General features: G+C 42.2%; 1 protein-coding gene across 3 annotated transcripts; it reads right to left on the bottom strand.

Moving 5' to 3' along the window:
* Positions 1-932: 932 nt before the first annotated feature.
* On the bottom strand, positions 933-21,041 carry LOC129008191 (oxidoreductase HTATIP2). Of its 3 annotated transcripts, none has more exons than XM_054440107.2 (6): positions 20,983-21,041; positions 20,301-20,496; positions 17,469-17,576; positions 7,989-8,126; positions 2,463-2,524; positions 933-1,731 (listed from the first exon to the last, which is right to left on the bottom strand). In XM_054440107.2, exons 2-6 carry the CDS (start codon positions 20,493-20,495, stop codon positions 1,506-1,508), a joined length of 729 nt encoding a protein of 242 aa, XP_054296082.1. In that variant the 5' UTR covers position 20,496; positions 20,983-21,041; the 3' UTR covers positions 933-1,505. The 3 variants fall into 3 exon arrangements, with proteins under 3 accessions (XP_054296082.1, XP_063527140.1, XP_054296081.1); XM_063671070.1 differs by having other exon boundaries at positions 20,935-21,021; XM_054440106.2 differs by having other exon boundaries at positions 20,821-21,018.
* Positions 21,042-21,349: the final 308 nt, after the last annotated feature.

The following is a 21,349-nucleotide window of genomic DNA, read 5'->3' on the forward strand; positions in this document are numbered from 1 at the left end:
TTTCACCACCGAAACAACACATTTAGGCTCTTCAAAGTCCAACTCCCAGGGAACCCCACCTGGCAGAAGGAAGATATTTCATTTCCTTCTAAAGCTCACATTTCAATATCCCACCCTGCCCTAAAATATGCCTCTTTTTTGGGTGACTGACACTGGGAATGTCTTCTCCCTTCTAAGCATATACACTCCAAATTAAGGAGAATGGCCTTTATCCTCCAGTGTATACTGAAGCTTGAAATGTACTTGGCATACAGTAGGTCTTGAAAGAATTGACTGAATCACTTGAATCACTTTGCTTCCCTGGTGCAGACGTTAAGACAAGTTACATTAACATCTTTTGTTCCATGATGGAAATTTGCAATATATGTTCCTCTTGGCTTTGACCCTTCCTTCTGCATCTTCCTTTGCCTTAATTTTTAAAGTGCAGCAGCATGAGCACTTTAAAGTTTGGTGGCATAGAATTTTACTGGCTACGTGAACATTTAGTGATTAATCACTAGAACAATGGAGAAACCCAAATATTTTGATTTTGTTCATCCACAACATGTAGTAACAATCAACTGGAACTACCTGGAAATATACGGGAACAGAGTGCTCTTGCAGGGTGCTTAAAAACACGATCTATGGGATCAGGCAGACCTGGGTTAGAATCCTGACTCTGCCATTTCTTCGCTTCAGTTCTTCAGATTTGGACTCTTGAGCAAGGCACTTAACCACAGTGAGCCTCATTTCCCCATCTAAGACATGAACATGATAGTATCACTTTATAAGGATAGTTTATAAGAGGGTTAAAGCACAGATAACACATGTAAAGACTGGTACTTAGCAAGCATTTGGTAAATATTAGCTGCTATTATATCACCCCATAGGCTGAAATGCTGCATAATCACACTACATGGGCATTTTCAAGCAATCTAAGAGGCACCCAGGAGTTGTCCATTCATCTTTATTCCTTTATTTAATCCTCCCTATGTATTATATAAGCTTAGGTATACAACTTCTATTACATAAAGAAGTAGTAAAGGCACAGTGTTTACTTACACAATTACATGTAGTGAATTAGCACTTTTGTAACTCAGAGACATGAATGTCAACAATTTTAGAGCAGAGTTCATTTGCACGGTCATAAGGTTTTCATGGCTGCTGTGACTCTGCAGATAAGCATTTCAAAGCAGGCCCCCCAACCAGTGGCATCAGAACCAGTGGCATCAGGGGAAGTATAAACAAAGAAAATTATAGATTATTGTGCCCACACCCAGAAATTTTGATTCAAGTTTGAGATAGGGCTGACAAATCTTTATTTTTCCAAAGCTCCCTGAGTGATCTATATGTATAACCAGGCTCTGAACCACTGAATGCAGAGCACCATCATTTCTTGATTGGAATGGATGCCTGAGGATAGTAAAACAACAAAGTTAAAACATGCTGACTTTTTTTAGACCCTGAAATTACCGATTTGGTAATGGGTGTTAAGGTTGACAATAAAAACCATTTATCCAGTGTGGTCATGGCTTGAGAGAGCCATGCACTTTCCCCAGGTCATGGATGGCCTTGTTCTCCAGCAGTTCCATCTGCTTGTCTCTTGGTCTCACCATATTGTTCAGCATTGCTCTAACCACAGTCACCACAGGTACAGAATACCCACTGGCCCAAGATTCTGGTAAGGAGCCAAAGAACTTTCTAACCAGCCATTCACCTGGGCGAGATTCTTGCCTATCACATAACAGAACTCTAAAATGAAAGCAAAAAAGAAAGAAAAGCAGAGGAAGAGGTGGTAAATTGCACGGAGACCACAGTGGGCATTACGGACAAAACTGTATCCCCTCAAAATTCTAATGTTGAAGCCCTAATCCCCAATGTGTCTGTATTTGAAGATAAGGCATTAAGGGAAGTAATTAAGGTTAAATGAGGTCTTAAGGATGCAATAGGACTAGTGTGATGGGACTGGGGTCCTCATAAGAAGAAGAGACATCAGAGGTCTCTCTCTGCATACACAAAGAAGAAAGGCCATGTGAGGACACTGCCAGAAGGTGGCCTGTCTGCCAGCCAGGAAAAGAGGCCTCACCAGACACCAACCCTGAGGGCACCTTGATCTTGGACTTCCAATCTCCAGACTGTGCGAAAATAAATTTCTGTTGTTTAAGACACCCAATCTATGGTATTCTGTTATGGCAACCCGAGCAGACTAATACAGTAGACGTAAGGTTTTATTTGGCACATGAAGAGGATTTAAGAAGGCAGCAAATGCTGTCCAGGAAGTTCCAGACTATTCTGAAGCGGGCCCCACCATCTACCCTTTCTTTCTAAGCAAAAAGGTATGTCCTTCAGAGAAGCAATCTACCTCTAGCCAATGTCTTTCATATCTTAGATATTTCAGCTGTCAGCCTTTCCAAATGAAAAATTAGTATCTAGGGATTAACCAACAGTGGCATACTCTCATTCAGTATAAATATTATACTTACCCAGGCCTAAATACAGAGTAACGATCAAATTTTAATTCTTCAACCTTGGCTTCTACTTCTCCCTATTAAGAAAAAACACATTTTCAGTATTTAATCGAGACCAGCTCACCTGTGTGAAGTTTAAGAGAGAATAATTTGTGGTTTTGAAGATAATCTGCTTTTGCAGATCTCAATACTCAAAATATCCTTATCTAGAATTTTAGGTACCAAAGAGTCTGGAAATTAAGGAAGAGATCATTTAATCCTGATGTGTAGTCTTGCATTTAAAAGATCCACTAAATGAGTGAATGGCTGCATAGTCAGTCCTCTCACTTCATTGATATTAAAACAGATTCAGAGAGGGTAAGTCATATGTTAGTACAATCATAAAAGAATATCCTCTATTTAGTCCAGAATTCATGTTGCATGCTAGCAGACACTAACGTTTTTTTGGTTTATAGGTAGTTCCAGTGGGTCAGAAAACCATAGACTCACTATATTACTCACTTCTTAAACCTCACAAAATTTTAAGACAGATTACATCTAGATGATGCTTTAAATCTAATTTGTTAAATAAAGCATGCATTTTCATGGCAGGCATCTCTGGAAACAAAATGCCTGAGGAGCTCAGCCCACAGGCACTTCCAAAGGCCTGTGAACTACCACACAGTCATGCACGCCTCCTTCTCGGCCTGTGTGTACCACTCAATTGGCACTTAACCTGTCTCATCCAGACATTTAAGTGGCTATTTTTAAATATCTTTTTCTTTTTTAAAATTTTTTAATTTTAATTATTTATTTATGTATTTTTTTTTTTTTTTGTGATAGAGTCTCACCATGTCACCCAGGCTGGAGTGCAAGGGCATGATCTTGGCTCACTGCAACTTCCACCTTCCACGTTCAAGCAATTCTCCTGCCTCAGCCTCCCAAGTAGCTGGGATTACAGGCATCCGCCATTATGCCTGGCTAATTTTTGTATTTTTAGTAGTGATGGGGTTTTCACCATGTTGACCAGGCTGGTCTCGAACTCCTGACCTCAAGTGATCCACCCGCCTCAGCCTCCCAAAGTGCTGGGATTACAGGCGAGAGCCACCGCGCTTGGCCGTTCTTTTTTTTTAATAGGTGGTTTTTAGTATATACACAGAACTGTGTAACCTTCATCACGATCTAAGTTTTAAAATATTTTATCACCCTGAAAAGAAATCCCATATCATTAGCAGTCACTCCTCATACCCTACCCTCTGGGAACCTAGTCAACCGCTAATCTACCTTCTATCGCTATAGATTTGCCTATTCTGGACATTTCATATAAATGGAATCATATAATTTGTGGCCTTTTGTGACTGTCTCCTCACACTTAGCATAATATTTTCAAGGTTCACCCATGTTGTAGTATGTATCATTTCTTTCTATAGCTGAATAATATTCTATTGCATGAATATATCACATTTTATTTATCTATTCATCAGTCGATGGCCATCTAGGTTGTTCCCACTCTTTGGCCATTATAAATAATGCTGCTATGAACAGTCATACACAAGATTTTATGTGTACACACATTTCTTAGCTTTTTTTTTTTTGAGATGGAGTCTTACCCTGTTGCCCAGGCGGGAGTGCAGTGGCGCGATCTCAGCTCACTGCAAGCTCCGCCTCCTGGGTTCATGCCATTCTCCTGCCTCAGCCTCCCGAGCAACTGGGACTACAGGCACCCACCATCACGCCCGGCTAATTTTTTGTATTTTTAGTAGAGATGGGGTTTCACCGTGTTAGCCAGGATGGTCTCGATCTCCTGACCTCGTGATCCGCCCATCTCGGCCTCCCAAAGGGCTGGGATTACAGGCATGAGCCACTGCGCCTGGCCCATTTCTTAGCTTTTTAAAAGATTTGTCCCTATTAGAAGTGTGCATAAAAGAGATACCATAGCAGGCTGAGACTGCTTCCTTAGAAAGTCCTGTTGCAAGTTTGGCCCCTGGCTTGTGCTTGCAAACTTGGATTTTCGGTGTGTTCCCACCATTCTCTATCTGATAAGGGTCATGTACTATGCCTAAACTGTCTGTACAAACAATGTGGTTTATGCTGAAAACTTGCCTTTCTTCTGGAGGGCTGCAATTTTGCTAGGCCAAGGTGCCTATGTAACTGGCTCCCATAAAAACCCTGCATTCCTAGGCTCAGATGAGTTTCTCTGGCAGAAAACATTCATCGCTGGAGAAATTAAGCACATCCTGTGCAAATTCTATGGGGAGAGGCCTCTTGGAAGCTTGTACCTACTTTCCTCCACTTCACCCAACACACCTTTTCCCTTTGCTGATTTTGCCCTATATCCTTTCAATGCGATAAGTTGTAGCTGTGAGTATGACTATATGCTGAGCCCTATGAAACCTTCTAGTGAATTACCAAACTTGGGGGTATCTTTGGGGATCCCCCAATACAAGCAGATTATAAACTCCTTGAGGTCGAGGATGATACCCAATAATAAAATGTCACATGTCTGGAAAGTGTACCTTCACCCTGAACAGATGAGGAAACCAAAGCTTATAAACCCTGAGAACAGAGGAAATGAGGCCCATCCAGTACTCTGGGCTCCACATCCTGACACGTCCCCCCACAGCACCAGCAGAGTGCTCATAAAGCACATGATTGATCCAGGCCCCCAGAGCTGGCCCACCATGAATGAATGCAATTGAAACTTCAATGAGTAGAATAAATGTTCCTAAACAATAAAGGAGTTTCTAAAATTGGGTGGGGCGGGGGAGTTCATACACACATGGAGGCTGAGAAAATAAGCAATAAATACTAGGAATGTTACACACAATAGTCGAAGGATTATTTTGGAAAGATAATCTTTCCAAATTGTAAAAGCAATTATATATTGTTCAGTGTCATTCTGGGTTGGATCATTTGGTTGTCATTTCTGTCCTTTATTAATCTAATTCATAATCCCAGGCTGCAGGTAATGCAGGCCAATTGCAGTGAAATCAGAAGTGTCTTTCCATTGTATTGGCCTTAATATTTGCTGAGGCTCTGTCATGGTCCAATCTCTGCTGGGTCCCTTTTGCATGTATTAGTGACAAAGGCTATTCATTACTTAATAGCTAGTGGCATAGGCCTTGGAATCAGACAGCCTGGGTTCAAGCTCTAGCTTTGCCGCTTAACAGCTGGTGTTTTTTTTGTTGTTGTTTTTTGTTTTGTTTTGTTTTGTTTTTGAGACAGAGTCTCACTCTGTTCCCATGCTGGAGTTCAGTGATGTGATCTCGGCTCACTGCAGCCTCTGCCTCCCGGGTTCACGCAATTCTCCTGCCCTCGGCCTCCCGAGTAGCTGGGATTACAGGCATACACCACTGTGCCAGTTAATTTTTGTATTTTTAGTACAGACAGGGTTTTTCCATGTTTCCCAGGCTGGTTTCAAACTCCCAGCCTCAAGTGATCTTCCCACTTCGGCCTCCCAAAGTGCTAGAATTACAGGCGTGAGCCACCATGCCCAGCCAACAGCTGGTGGTCTTAATATCACAGTACCTGTTTCCACACAAGTGCACATAAAAGCCCTCAGAATACTGCCTGGCTCATTTAATGTTAGCTATTTTTTTAAAAATCTGGTTAAATCATTATTATGATTACTAACCCAGTGAGTCAGTAATAATGCCTTTATCTTTAACAATGAGGAAATATCTTACATATATTTTCTTTCCTAAAAGGTATAAATGTTGATCTTGCTAATGAGGGCAAAAATCCTATTTGATAACCTTTCTCAGAACCCACATAAGTCAGTATTTTGAAAAACAAGTTGGGCCTGGTGCCTCATGCCTGTAGTCCCAGCTACTCAGGAGGCTGAGGCTGGAGATTGCTTGAGCCCAGGAATTTGAAGTTGTAGTGAGCTGTGACCACACCACTGCACTTCAACCTGGGTGACAGAGCAAGACTTTGACTCTAAAAAAAAAGAAAAACAGGCTTTTTTCCTTTTAAGAATTGTTCTAAACTCTGACAATTAAGTGGAAACTTTTCCATTCATCATGTAATTTCATGGGTGGCTCACTGATCTTCATCTGGTTCAAAATACTATTTTAGGATAGGTGAGATATGGATCAGCTATAAGCCATGTGAGAAAAATGTGGAAAATTTTATTATTACAGGCTGATCATGAGCCAACAACATAATAAGGATGTTTGGTAAAATAGTAACAATCTTATATCTTATTTTTTTAAAAAAAACATAGTGTTCAGAGCATGAATAGTACTCCCACTGCAGTTCCAGTACAATATCACTGCAAAGTTCACCCTTAGCAAAGTGATGCAGTCATGAAGGAGCTAGACACAGGAACCCATAAAGAATGGTGCAAGGACTTAAAGGTGTTATGCCTGGGAAACATACAATTAAGGAGGCCATAATCTCCAAATGTCTTAAAAACTACAATGCAAAAGAAAGACTGGACGTATTTTTGTTAATTTAAGAGGCAGAACTGATAACAATTTGCATTTATATAGCAATAAATTTCACTTCAAGGTAAAGACGTTTGGACAAGTAGATCTGACCCAAAATAGAAAAAGTTGGCTAATGAGATAGTAATCTCTGTAGTGCTGGAGATATTTAAGCAGAAGCGAGATGAACTTCTGTAAAAGGACTTCACATAGGAAAAGTCTATGGCTGAATGACCTCTGTGGCTCTGCTGCTTAAACTGTGGGCACCTGGGGTGCAATGGGAGGCACACAAAGACAAAGCCATGCCTATCTTCCAGCAGCATCAATTTAATTCAAAGGTAAGTTAATAGAAACCTTTCAAATTAAAATAAACAGGGATATGTATAGTACTAAGAATAGCAAAATGTGCATAAATTTTTAAAAGATAAAACGTAAGACTTTTAAGAAAGTTGAGGCCAGACGCAGTGGCTCACACCTGTAATCCCAGCACTTTGGGAGGCTGAGATGGGCGGATCACTTGAACTCAGGAGTTTGAGACCAGCCTGGGCAACACGGCAAAACCCCATCTCTACCAAAAATACAAAAATTAGCCAGGCATGGTGGCTCGTGCCTGTAGTCCCAGTTACTTGGCGGGGCAGAGGCTGCAGCGAGCCAAGATCATGCCACTGCATTCCAGCCTGGGAACCTGTCTCAAAAAAAAAAAAAAAAAGAAGAAAAAAAAAAGAAAAGAAAGTTGAGTTTGTAACTAGAATACTGCTTCAGGATAGATTTCTCCAAATCTCTAGACAAATAAAAGCTCTTCTTTCCTCTCAGTCATTAGGGAAACTGACAGAAAAGTTTAAGAATCACTGCCTCCAAGTCTCTTCCAATGCTAAGTTGCCATGCTGGCAGTCAAGGCTGGAGATGCCATATCTCATTCCATTTGTTGCTGGATAATTAATAGAGAGGAAGACATTGGAAATTACCTTTCAAATCATTCCTGTTTACCAAATATATTCCTGCAGTCCCGTAGCCATACAAACGCATAATATGATGCATTTGATGTTTTTTGTATTATGTAATATTTTATATTCTTTAGTACTGCCAAATAGCTAGGGTTCTCCAAAGTGTATGAAAAACAGAAACTTGCACAAACCTTAACTTGTAGATATAAAAAATTGCTTGATTTATCAGCTCCTTTAGAGGATAGCAAGTTGAAATGTTTGCACCCTCCAGCTTTTGCCAGCTCTGCAGACTTCAGCACATAATCTCGGTCAACACGAACAAATCCCTCCTAAGGGGGAAAAGGACATGAGTTATTTCCAAAAAGCAGCAAGTTCATCTTAAAGATTACTGCTTGGCTTGGGTAGCAGGCTGGGAGGCCTGGAAGGATGGAGATCTAAATAAAATGTGTCCAAGCAATACATTGAAAGTCAGGCTTAGACTCTGGGAAAGGCTCCAGGTCTGGTCCTCTGGATAGACATACCAGCTTTAGCAGCAAGGCTGGACTGCAATAAGGAAACAAGGACAATGACATTGAAACACAGACACCAAACAAATCTGCAAAGAACAAAGGGAACAGTAAGATCAGGCTGAGAAACTACTTTTAAGCCAGAACTTTTTTTTTTGTCTTAATAACTTTACAACTTTACACTCCCCTGTTTTCTGTGTCAATTCTAATGTGGTAGGGTCTCTGAGTGTGGGTGAGGACACTCCCCAGGCACTAAGAGAACAAAGTCTATTTAATTCCCAATTTTTGTGTATGCTTTACAATGTACCTCACACATTAGTAAAGAATGCATCCTCAAACGTTTTTATTAATGGGTCTCTAATCAAAAGTGTTTGGAGACACCCAATCTAGATTCAGTCCAGTGAGGGCAGTGGCTGGGTCTTTTTTCTTAATTTATCTCTCAGCATCAGCACATGTCCAGCATATGGTAGATGCTCCAAAAATGAATGAACAAAACTCCAATGAAAGCAGAGAAAAGGTAAATCCAGTCATAAACAAACAGAACTAAGTGGCAATAAAAGGGGGAGGGAAGAGAATGACACAAATAACAGAATATAGACTCACTTCCAGGGCCTAACTGAAAAGCATGCACCTTTACCCAGAAAAGGGAATTCCAAGGAGTAACAGTCTCTTGAGACCACCATAAATTCTGGCATCTTCAAACCCAAGACAGCTGAAGACAAGTCTAAAGTCTATTGAAGCTGAACTTCATAGGTAGTCACAATTACAGAATGAGGTCTTAGAGTAGTAGGAATTCCAAATCTGAAGACTGGACTACTGCCCCAGTGATTGATTGATTGAGACAGAGTCTTGCTCTGTCGCCCAGGCTGGAGGGCAGTGGCATGATCTCCACTCACCACAACCTCTGCCTCCTGAGTTCAAGTGATTCTCCTGCCTCAGCCTCCCAAGTAGCTGGGATTATAGACACACGCCACCATGTCCGGCTAATTTTTGTATTTTAGTAGAGACAGGGTTTCACCATGTTAGCCAGGCTGGTCTTGAACTCCTGACCTCAGATGATCCACCCACCTTGGCCTTCCAAAGTGCTGGGATTACAGGTGTGAGCCACCGCGCCCAGCCTGATTTTTTTTTTAATTAAAAATTTGCTCTGCAGTAGTTACTGATTCTAAATGTTCTATTTGGTAGGGCAATGTGTATCTTTCATAGAATATTAGAAAGTACCTTAGGAAATACCACATCCAGTCCCCTCATGATATAGACGGGAACCAAGGTCCAGTGGGCGGGTGAACTGTTAGCTGGGAAGTGGGAGAGCCGAGAGCAGAGTGCAGATTCTGGACTCTGAGCAGTGCTCTTTTCACTGTACCCATGTTCCTTTTTTATCTCCCACCCTCTCTCGCTAATGAAAATGACTAATCCGTGATTGTGGTAGGCAGAATAATGGTCTCTCAAAGATGCCCACGTCCTAATCTTTGTGAATATGTCATGTTACATGACAAGGGGGAATTCCATCACAGATGGTATTTAGGCAGAAGCAAGATGAATCATGCTAAAACAACAACAACAAAAAAACTGAATTTATTTCACTAGTCAACTGTGTCATTTTGTTGTAACGAACCCATTATTAAAATCAGAGTTCTAGTGAACTGGCATGAGGGGAAGAAATAGATGTGGAAGAGAAATTCAGTGTTTTAGAAATTCAGTGTTTAGAATTAGGGTGCTAATCAGCTGGCCTTGAAACAGAGAGATTAGTTTGAATTATCCATGTTGGCCCAATGTAATCACAAGGGCCCTTAAAAGTAAAAGAATGAGGCAGAAGAGCAGGCTGGAGTAATGCAACCTAAGAAGGGCTCGGCTACCACGTTGCTGGCCTTGAGGATGGGAAGGGGACCACAGGCCAAGGAATGGGCGTGGCCTCTAGAAGCTGAAAAACATATGGAAATGGTTTCTGTCCTACAGCCTCCCAGAAAGGAATGCAGCTCTGTCAACACCTTGATTTTATCTCAGGTAAACCCGTGTCAGACTTCTAAGATGATAAATTTGTGTTGTCTTAAGCTGCTAAATTTGAGGAATTTATTAAAGCAGCAATAGGAAACCAATACAGAATTCAATTTTAAAACAATACGCCCATGCAGATTTTTTAACTTTGTATGGAAGTGTATCATAAAAGTAAACATAAGTATAGAGCTCAATAAATTTTCATAAACTGAACATGCTCTGCCACCAGTTCCAAGATCAAGAAATAGAACATTACCATTACTGTAAAAGCCTTCCTCATCCTCCTTTCCCATCACTCACAAGTACATTTTTAACTATATCCACCACCTGGAGTACAGTGTTATTTTTCTGCCTTACTTTTTCTACCTTAGTTTATGGGTAATATACACTTACCTCTTTACTCATGAGTCATCACCATCTCCTTTTCTATACTTTTTGTTGTATACTTTGACACTCAATCCTGAACAACGGACTTGCCAAGCTGTCTATATACCGACTCAAATTCATGCTGTTGCTTTTGAAATCAGTGTAAAGCAAACCAATTTTAATACTCAACACATCCTGAGAGAAGTGATTACCCTCAGAGCCATTCTCCAAATGGAGACTTTAGATGTGCTGAAAGTATGCCAAGAGAAACAGCCCAAAACTACGTAGAAAAATTCTAAAACACTAAATTTTTCTTCCACATCTGTTTCTTCCCTATGCCATTTCACCAGAACTCTGATTTTAATGACAGGTTAGTTATTCACAACAAAATGACACAGTTGACTAGTGAAATAAATTCAGTTTTTTTGTTGTTGTTGTTTTAGCAAGACTGATTGGAAGGATTATTATAGTTGTCTGTTAAAATACTTTTTCTTTCATCCGTTTCTTTAAAAATAAGGGAAAGATTCAGCCAATCACAAGTCTCCGGACCGACGCTGTCTCTCTCACTTAATCCAGAGCCAGTAAAAGGATAATTTGATTAAACTGAGACCCTAATTTATTTGGCTTTAGTTCTGGATCAACCTCTCCTTAATAGAGTGCTGTCGTCTCCAATTGTTTGATGAAAATTAAAGTGACATAAATACCATGGGACTTTTTCAATCTGATTAGTCAGCTAAGGCACATCAATACCACCCCAGCCATCAGACTTTGGCGTCCTTCCTTTCACCCGCCTTACTAACAACTGACAACCGCTCCTTGAAGGACGAGCACCCACGCTGCTGCAGAGACCCCCACACTTAGCCCATCATCCCTGCTCAATGGGGCCTGTTGACAAGGTGCCCATACCTTTCTCCATTGCTGTTCTCTGGACAAAGCTAAATATTGTTTTATTAGCAATCAATGGCTGTTAATCCAAAACGATTTCACAAATCCTCTGAGCCTTCAAGCTCATTATAAATACGCGTTTTTCCAAGCCCACTAAATTTTGAATTTCACTTCCGTCACCCTGATGGCGTGGCCTTTTAGCTGGTGAATGAAACTCAAAAGCAAAAGGGTCAACAGCTTTCAAAGACTTAAAAATCAAACTGAAGCATGGGTCCTGATGACTGACTAGGAGGTATCACACACCAGTTTTCTCTGGAGTGAGGAAGATTCTATTTACAGATGAAAGGAGCGATCTCTAAAATCTTATCCATGCCCTTTGTTGTTCTCCAATAGCTCGATTAAAAAAACAACAGAAAAACTAACTAAAGCAAGCTATTTCATATCTCAGAAACACAATTTTTAGAAAAACTGTACTTAGTTTCCCTAACCATGTGGACAGACATCTCTTCTGAGAGTATTAAGTCCACATGTGATTCTGTCTTTATGATTCCATAGCCAATGTGTCCTGCTCTAAGCTAGGAATCTGAGTCCCTTCTAGAAAAAGGAATTAATTAAATAAGTTCCCACTATAAAGTCCTTTCCCAGCACCCTCTCAAAAAGAATAAACACAGTATACTACACTCAGTAGAGATATCCTCATAGGCTCCACAACATCAAAGGCAACAGATTCTCCAGCGACTCTTAAGTCTTACTAAAATCCAAAGCTACTAAGTATTTCTTCTAATCTTCTTTACCAGTGCCTGAAAACTAAAAACAACATTCTGGCTTCAGAACAACTCATCCTAACAAGGTATAGTATTTCAGTGCTGACTGATAGGACAAGTGAGCACATCTAAACGACTCAAGAAAGTCATGGGGTCAGGCACGGTGGTCTGTGATCCCAGCTACTCAAGAAGCTGAAGCATGAAGATCGCTTGATCCCAGGAATTTGAGTCTAGCCTTGGCAACACAGTGAGACCCTGTCTCTAAAAAATTAATTAATTTATAAAAAAGTAAATCATGGGGATCTTTTTCCAAGAAGGGTGCATCTATCATTCTGTAAAGGTCCCACTCAGCCCTATTTCTGCTTCAGGTTCTTTCTCCTTCACTCCCTTTCAATCCAACCCTATAAATTAGACCAGAAAACAAAGATGCTGACAAATACCAAATGGTATAATCTGAGGCACCTTTTGTTTGTGTCCTGGAGGGCATCTCCATATTTGATGTTCAATGGTAGGGGAAAGATCTTGGTTAGAGAAGGAGTTCTGGATAGATAAATAAAATCAAGCAGATACTGAGGATTCCTGGGTCAATCTATATGTTCTTGAAAAAGTTTTCCAATTGGATATTCTTTCTTCTGTGTTTCATAGAGTCAAAGAATTTTCCACACCAGGTGTGATGGCTCATGGTAATCCCAGCACTTTGGGAGGCCGAGGCAAGCAGATCACTTGAACCCAGGAGTTCAAGACCAGCCTGGGTGGGAAGCATGGCAAAACCCTGTCTCTACAAAAAAAAAAATACGAAAATTAGCCAGCCATGGTGGCACATGCCTGTGGTCCCAGCTACTTGGGAGGCTGAGGTGGGAGGATTGCTTGAGCTGGGTAGGTGGAGGCTGCAGTGACCGAAATCGCACTCCTGCAGTGAGCTGAAATCACACAACCGCACTCCAGCCTGGGTGATGGAATGAGACTCTGTCTCAAAAAAAACAGAAAAATGTTTAAGAATTTTGCAGTAGGAAGGTGGGTTCACTGGTCACCTCCTTGTGACAGACAAGGAGGCAGTGGCCTCCAAAAGCTAACCAGCAAACTCCAGGCTCCATAGCTACTTGGCAACCAAACAGGGCCTGTGATCTGGGTCCCTTGAACCAGCTAGGATCTCACCACTTCACAAGCCCCCTCCTAGACATCAAATAAAACAACAGAGATTAGAACAAGGGTGGGCAAACTTTTCCTGTAAAGGATCAGACAGTAACTATTTTTAGCTTTGCAGGCCTCTGTTGCAACTATATAGCTCTACCATTATATTAATAGCACAAAAGCAGCCACAGATAATACATAAAGTAATGAGCATGGCTGTGTCCCAACACCACCTTATGTATAAAGACTAAAATTTGAAGTTTTTATATTTTCACGTGGTATGACATTATTCTTTTGAATTTTTTAACCATTTAAAAATATAGGCCGGGTGCAGTGGCTCACGCCTGTAATCCCAGCACTTTGGGAGGCCAAGACGGGAGGCCAAGATCACGAGGTCAGGAGATCGAGACCGTCCTGGCTAACACGGTGAAACCCCATCTCTACTAAAAATAAAAAAAATTAGCCGGGCGTGGTGGCGGGCGCCTGTAGTCCCAGCTACTTGGGAGGCTGAGGCAGGAAAATGGCGTGAACCCAGGAGGCGGAGCTTGCAGTGAGCCGAGATTGTGCCACTGTGCTCTAGCCTGGGTGACTGAGCGAGACTACATCTCAAAAAAAAAAAAAAAAAAAAAAAAAAAAAAATATATATATATATATATATATATAGACATTCTTAGCTCACAGGCTGTACAAAAACAGGTGGCAGGCTGTATTGCAAACCTTTGAATTAGAAGAGCAGATCAGAACCAGAAGCCATAAGATTCTAATGAGATGGGCCATGAGATGCCTAATAAATGTCACAGTAGCCACATTAATCACATTAATGACATCATCCACTCAACAGAAAACAAGAACCTGGACTTCTGGAGCCTACTACTACCAGGTGAGGAGACAAATGAAAAGGTGAAACCACATAGAACCACCTTGAATTCACTAATCAAATCCCTCTTTTGATACAAATAAGGGGAAATGAACTATTCTCACTGGCATCTCTAAGTTTTTGTGCCTCTCTCCGGGACAATACAGATCTGGTTTTCAAAGGCTATTTTGATCTTCACTAGCAAACAAGTTACTCACTAAAGCAAGGTGAAGGTTATCTAGGACCACAGTACCCAGAAAACCAGCAAGTGAGGAGAATTAATACACCCCAATGCCTCCTGAAAGCAGGTTCAACAAGAAGGACAGGGTTGACTGCATCAGGATCTCCCAAGGAGCCTGCTAAAAATACAGATTCCAAACTTCCAAATTCACAGATTCTGATCCAGTAGATCTGGATCAGGGCCAAGTCAGGGAGCCAGTGCATTGACTGAACAACTATGTTCTGTGAATATGAAAAGGAAGATTAGCATCTACCCAGCTACTGTTAAAGGAAATAGTCTTCCAAACAGCTGAAGAAAGCTAATAGACCTTTTCCTAGAACCAGTGTCAATAGAAACCTGAGTATACTGAATTTTGTGGGTTGGATTACATCCCCCCAAAATGCATATGTTGAACTCCTAACCCCTATTACCTCAGAATATGACCTTATTTGGAAATAAGTTCATTGCAGATGTAATTAGTTGAGATCATATTAAATAGGGTGGTCCCTAATCCCGTATGACTAGTGGTCTTACAAAAAGGGGAAATGTGGACATAGACACAGGTATTCAGGGAAAATACCACATAAAGAGACACAAAGAGAAGGCTGCCATCTAAAAGACAAGGAGAGAGCCTTGAAACTCAAGGGCTCAGCCTCAGAGCACTGACCAGCCTGCTGAGACTTGGATCTCAGACTTCTAGCCTCCAGAACTGTGAGACAATACATTTCTGTTGTTTAAGCTACTTGGGTTATGGCAGCCCTAGCAAACTAATACACTGAACATTACAGGGAAATAAGCCACCTACTCAGAGGATCTCAATACTGAGACAAAAACGCTGAATTTCTTGAAGTTTCTCTGCTGGAAACCCAGACTGCTAAGGCAATATATGGGGTGTTCCAGTTACAAAATCCCTAGTGAAGCGTGCTAGTTTTGCCACTAGCTTTGTAGTACTCATATGATAAACCACCCAATGAACTCTTTTCTCAGAGAGGGCTGCTGACCCAGAACACCAGCTGGGATAAGCTTGGAAATCCACAACCCCCACTTAAAACACTATCGTTACTTAGCCACGTATGAACTGTCACCTCTTTCATATTGGCTGAAGTTATCACAACCTCCCAACTTTATATTGTACACAGCCCAAATTCGTTTTTTTTTTAAAGCCCCCCAAAACAAAACACTTTTCTGGTATAAGTGTCAGCTTGCTTTCCACCACTAACCTCTTAAATCATTTAAGTCCTAATTCATTTCTAAGCTAGGTGAATAGTCTAGGCTCATTAGTCTATTCTTGCTTACTAGTTAATTACTTTTATCTTTCCAAATTGATTTTAAAGGAGAACAAAAGGTATTAAATAGCCTGAGAGGTGGAGAACCAACCCCATTAAAAAAGAAAATTCTGGATAGTGAAGACACACAATTCCTCTGATTAAAATTGCATTACCCAGTTTGAACACAAAAGGCAGTTTAGACTTTTCCCTGGCATACCCTATAATGAGATTTGCCTTATGTCATGAAAATCAACCCTGCTATGCCTAATGCAGCATTTTGTTTTGCTGACTCACCACCAAAACCAGGTTGGCACTTGAGACAAACCTGCAGTGTCCTGGAACAAAAGTTTTTCAATGCTTTTGGAGGGCACACCACTTGTGACTGTGCCTGGGACAGAAAAGACTGTATCCACTGTTAAGCAGGAACATGACCCTTTCTAGGAGAGATAATGTGCCAATTCCTGGGAAAGTCAAACTTCTCTATAATCCATAGTTCCCATCACAGAGCTCAAATCCCAGCTGTGTTCTAGGACAGATATGCAGATCTGCAGAAGATATGGAAATACATCTTGATTGAAAGCATACATAGAATTACTCTTTGCATCACAAGGAGGCCCAGAAAATACATCTGAGTCTAACTACTCGGTTGGTATAAATGAATAGTTCTTCACTATATGCTCCCTTAATGATTCAGGTGAAAGGGTCTGGCTTATAAACCTAAGGAGAGTTCCCACGGCAGAGTCATAGTCATAATATATTTTTTTTCTTTTTTTTTTTCCTGGGACTACAGGCATGAACCACTGTGCCTGGGCTAACCGACTTTATTTATTTATTTACTTTTTTCACTTTCTTCTGTTTTATTTGTGTATTTATTATTATATATTTTTAAATTTTACTTTAAGTTTTGGGATACATATGCAGAATGTGCAGGTTTTTTCAGCTCCAGCATGTAAATTCTGCCAGAGGAATAAACTATAGTCAAAGTATAAATTAAATAAGATGTACCTGCATTAATATTTGCCCAGAATCCATGTAGTAAACTCCGACTTCTAACTATGTAGTAAACTATGACTTCTGGACAGGAGCTGACTCAATTTAGAACACCGTTAAAAAGAAAATAAAATGTGTGTTAAAAGACTTTTGCGTCAGTAAAGACTGAATCATTCGTGGGGTTGAATCATCGCTGAAGGCTGAGTCATTGCTGGAGGCTGATTGAATCGTGCCTGTGTTCTGATGTTCTATTCCAGAAGTTTAAAACTTGACATGAAAATAAGTTGAAGCAAATCACTCAAGTGAGACAGAACATTTCAAATTTTCAAACATTTATTAAGGGGGAAAAAAGCTGATTGTTAACAGCATAAACCAATCAGTTTTACTCAGACATCATGGTTTCCCTTAGTCAGGGGATGTAGTGATAGTGATAATCACAATAGGCAAAATCATGTAAATATTTACGACATCTCCAGCACTGGGGCCTGAACTCAAGGGTTACTTTGAAAGACAAACTTATCAGTACTATTAAAAGGATACCAAAGGTTAGTGCAGCATATAGAATCTTAAACAATAAAGGCTTATTCACATTTAAACATTGCAACAGGCACAAAGAAAAAGAGTGAGCAAGAAAAGAATCCTTGATATTACTGGCCAGCAAAAAGGGAAAAGAGCATACGCCTTCCTTACCGCCCCAGCTTTCACTCTGGTGGTACCCAGGCAACAGAATCCAACATCATGACCTTGAAAGGCAGAAGCGTAGTCATCCAACTTTTCAAAGTCCACCACTTCTTGATTCTAGGCAAGGACACAGTTGTATGTAGTTTCATGTTATTTAAACAACAGACCAAAAACCCCCTCTAGATTTAAAGACTAAGTTACAGAACATTACTGATAGGCCTGTCCACTTAACATCAAATTTTACAAATTCCTTTTCTCCAACCAAAAAGCAATGAACCTCAATTGAAAATCAACAACACACACATATGTCCACAGTCTATATAACTGGACTAGGAGTGATCCAGATTTCTGAAGTCAGGTTCGATTATAATCTCTCTCTGTAAAAATAAAAGACCTGTGTGTAGCTTACCAGGAAGGAGACCACTGAGGTGTGATGTGAGGGCAAGAGATGCCGTTTGGCATCTTAAAGAAGACCTAGCTGCAAATCTTGGGCTTGCTACTCACTAGGCATGTAATTATGGGCAAGTTATTCATCATACACTACAGCTTTTTTTTTTTTTTTCAGCTGTAAAATGGGGGTGATAATCTTTCCTTCAGTCCAATCCATGAACCATTTGCATTATAATTAGTCAGGGAGTGCTTAATAAAAAGGCATATTCCTACATCCCACGCCAATAGTTCCGAATCAGAATCTGCACTTTTAACAAGCACCCACCTTAATTCTCATGCACACAGAAGTTTAAGAACCTCCATCTAACCTTATAAGTTTGCTGTATAACTTAAAAAAGAAAGCATGATAAATTCCTATCATCAAGAACTCAGATAAAATGTTGGTTTCCATCCTTACCGTCAACTCTGAAAAGAATTTTTCTGGAACTGCCTATGACGCTAAAGAAAAATAGGGTTTCACTGTAATCCCAGCACTTTGGGAGGCTGAGGTGGGTGGATCACGAGGTCAGATCGAGACCATCCTGGCTAACATGGTGAAACCCCATCTCTACTAAAAATGCAAAAAAAATTAGCCAGGTGTGGTGGTGGGCACCTGTAGTCGCAGCTACTCAGGAGGCTGAGGCAGGAGAATGGCGTGAACCCAGGAAGCGGAGCTTGCGGTGAGCTGAGATTGAGCCATTGCACTCCAGACTGGGTGACAGAGCGAGACTCCATCTCAAAAAAAAAAAAAAAAAAAAAAAAGAAAAGAAAAGAAAAATAGGGTTTCACAAAGTACCTAGTCAAACAGATGTGCCACCAAAACTCGACACTCAAAACACAGATTTCAATTTGTTTCTTTTCTTTTTTCTTTTTTCTTTTTTTTTTTTTTTTTTGAGACAGAGAGTCTTGCTCTGTCACCCAGGCTGGAGTGCAGTGGCACAGTTTCTGCTCACCACAACCTCCATCTCCTGGGTTCAAGTGATTCTCGCACCTCAGCCTCCTAAGTAGCTGAGATTACAGGAGTGCACCACCACGCCCAGCTAATTTCTGTATTTTTAGTAGAGACGGGGTTTCACCATGTTGGCCAGGCTGGTCTGGAACTCTTGACCTCAAGAGATCCCCTGCCTCAGTCTCCCAAAGCGCTAGGATTACAGGCACGAGCCACCACGCCCAGCCTTCAATTTCAGCTTCTAATTACCATGAATATCTGACACAGCCCATGAAACCAGTGAGAACACATCTGCCTCAGCCTGAGCAAAGATGTCTGTTTTAAATAAACAAGTCCTGATGGACCAAAGGCATTCACACCATGACCTGAACACAGACCTGCGAGAATCAAGAACATTTATTTGCAAGATGGCTTATTATTTGAAATGTTCGTCCTATGAAACCTGTGGGGCCAAATTCTGCAGCTGTGGTGTCTTGAGATCACACTACGTTAATTTGTTGCAGTTCACAGATAATTCCCTTTAAATAAAGAACAGAATCTCCAAGAAACTCAGGCTTGTGATATTTAGGGGGTCATGACAAGACAGAAGTCTGGTATATCATTCCTATAATCATAAAAGTGTAACTTAGGCTGGGTGTGGTGGCTCACGCCTATAATCGCAGCACTTTGGGAGGCTGAAGGGGGAGCATCATCTGAGGTCAGGAGTTCGAGACCAGCCTGGCCAACATGGTGAAACCTTGTCTCTACTAAAAATACAAAAATTAGCCAGGAGTGGTGACGCACACCTGTAGTTCCAGTTACTCGGGAGGCTGAGACAGAAGAATCACTTGAACCTGAAAGGCAGAGGTTGCACTGAGCCGAGATTGTGCCACTGCACTCCAGCCTGGGGGACAGAGTGAGACTCCCTCTCAAAAAAAAAAAAAAGTTTAACTTAGAGTTAAGGGACTATCTGATTTACAGACTCAAGCCTGGGAAGTCGGGCAGGGCAAATTCTTGTAAGTGAATAACCCCACCTTTCACTGCCATAGACCTTTCTCACTCTGCAAAGCAGTTTCAGAATCCCTGACAATATTAGTGTGAAGTGCGCAGGTTGACGAAATCAGCAAAGTGGCTGAGAAAATTCTCAAGGTCACCAGGGCTGCCTCTAGAAGACAGCCTGAAAACAGTGCTCTTCTGTCTCACCAGCCCCCACCCCCATTACAACCCAGACCCAGCTTTATAGGGTTGCAGATGGAGAGAAGGGCTTTGCCCAAGACCACAAAATGAGCGGGAGGGAGGCACACCTGGGCTACAATCCAGGCGTCAGACTTCTGGGAGGGACTCTCACAGACCAATCTTGGCCAAGTTTTGATGGCCTTTCACTACCCCCACCACTGGCAGGGCAGTATTCAGCCTTTAGGAATGAAATATGTTCACCTCGCAGAATCCTGGGGGTCCATTTGAGTCCCAGCTGAAATACCCACCACATTTTTATAAGCTTCCTCGTCGAAGGTGAGCTTCCTCCGGCCAATGAGCGTGACTTTGGAAAACAGGCCCTGCTCCAGGATTTCCTTTAAGAGCACTCTGCCGGTTTCTCCGCTGGCGCCCAAAATAAAGACGGATTTATTCTGCATCCTGAAGTCTTCCCGAAGCTTCGACAGTGCTTCTGTTTCGGCCATGCTGGGGAAATAACATCGACAGGTGCCGGTCTTAGGGTGTCAGGGGACTGCCCGTCCTTACCCCGAGGAACAAGGGCTGTTTATCTGTTAGGGAGGAGGATATTGTTCTCCGCAGTACGGGCTCTGGGGAAAGTGCTGAGTCACGTGCCGGGCGCGGCTCCCCGGCCATCTCCCGCACCTGAGCCAGCAGACCCATCGGAAGGGGCCCGAGCTGGAGGGTGCGCCCAGGTGCCACAAGCTGCTGGCATCACTGGGCATCCCCCACGGTATCCCCGGCCCGGCCAGGAGACCTGGCCCAGCTCGGTCCCATACGCGGAGGGGTTACCTGGGGCCAGCCCCCGGCCCCGGGTCCTCACGACACAGCAGGAGCAGGGCGGCCACCAGAGCAGCCGCCGCCGCCGCGCTCAGCGCCGCAGGCCGGGCCATCAGAGCATCCCACCTTCCCTGGTCGGCCCCGGGGGTTGGAGGCGACGGAGACAGCGCCTACCCGGCTTGGTCTTCCGGGTGGCCTCGCGGCGACGCTGCCTCGCCCCGCCCACAGGGGCGGGACCTGGGGACGAACTCCCGGCACCCTCACAGGCGCGGGGAAGGTGACCCCGAGAGCACGTGCGCGGACCCGCGACCCTTCCTAAGTCAGGAATCTGCAAGAACCTCTTCCCGCGTTTTCCCTCACCTGCTGGGCTCAGCTCACCCAGGCCCCAGCTAATAGACTTGCCAGACTTGATCTTCAATGGACCCCCCAGCTGGAATGTCAATTGTACATTGGCCATCATCTCAAATTCACCACGTCAAAAACTTAACCCTGCCCACACAACCACCCCAAACAGGAATAAAACAAACCTATTCCTAGCCTC

This window comes from Pongo pygmaeus, chromosome 9 (assembly GCF_028885625.2).
Source record: "Pongo pygmaeus isolate AG05252 chromosome 9, NHGRI_mPonPyg2-v2.0_pri, whole genome shotgun sequence".
Taxonomy (NCBI): Eukaryota; Metazoa; Chordata; class Mammalia; order Primates; family Hominidae; genus Pongo; species Pongo pygmaeus.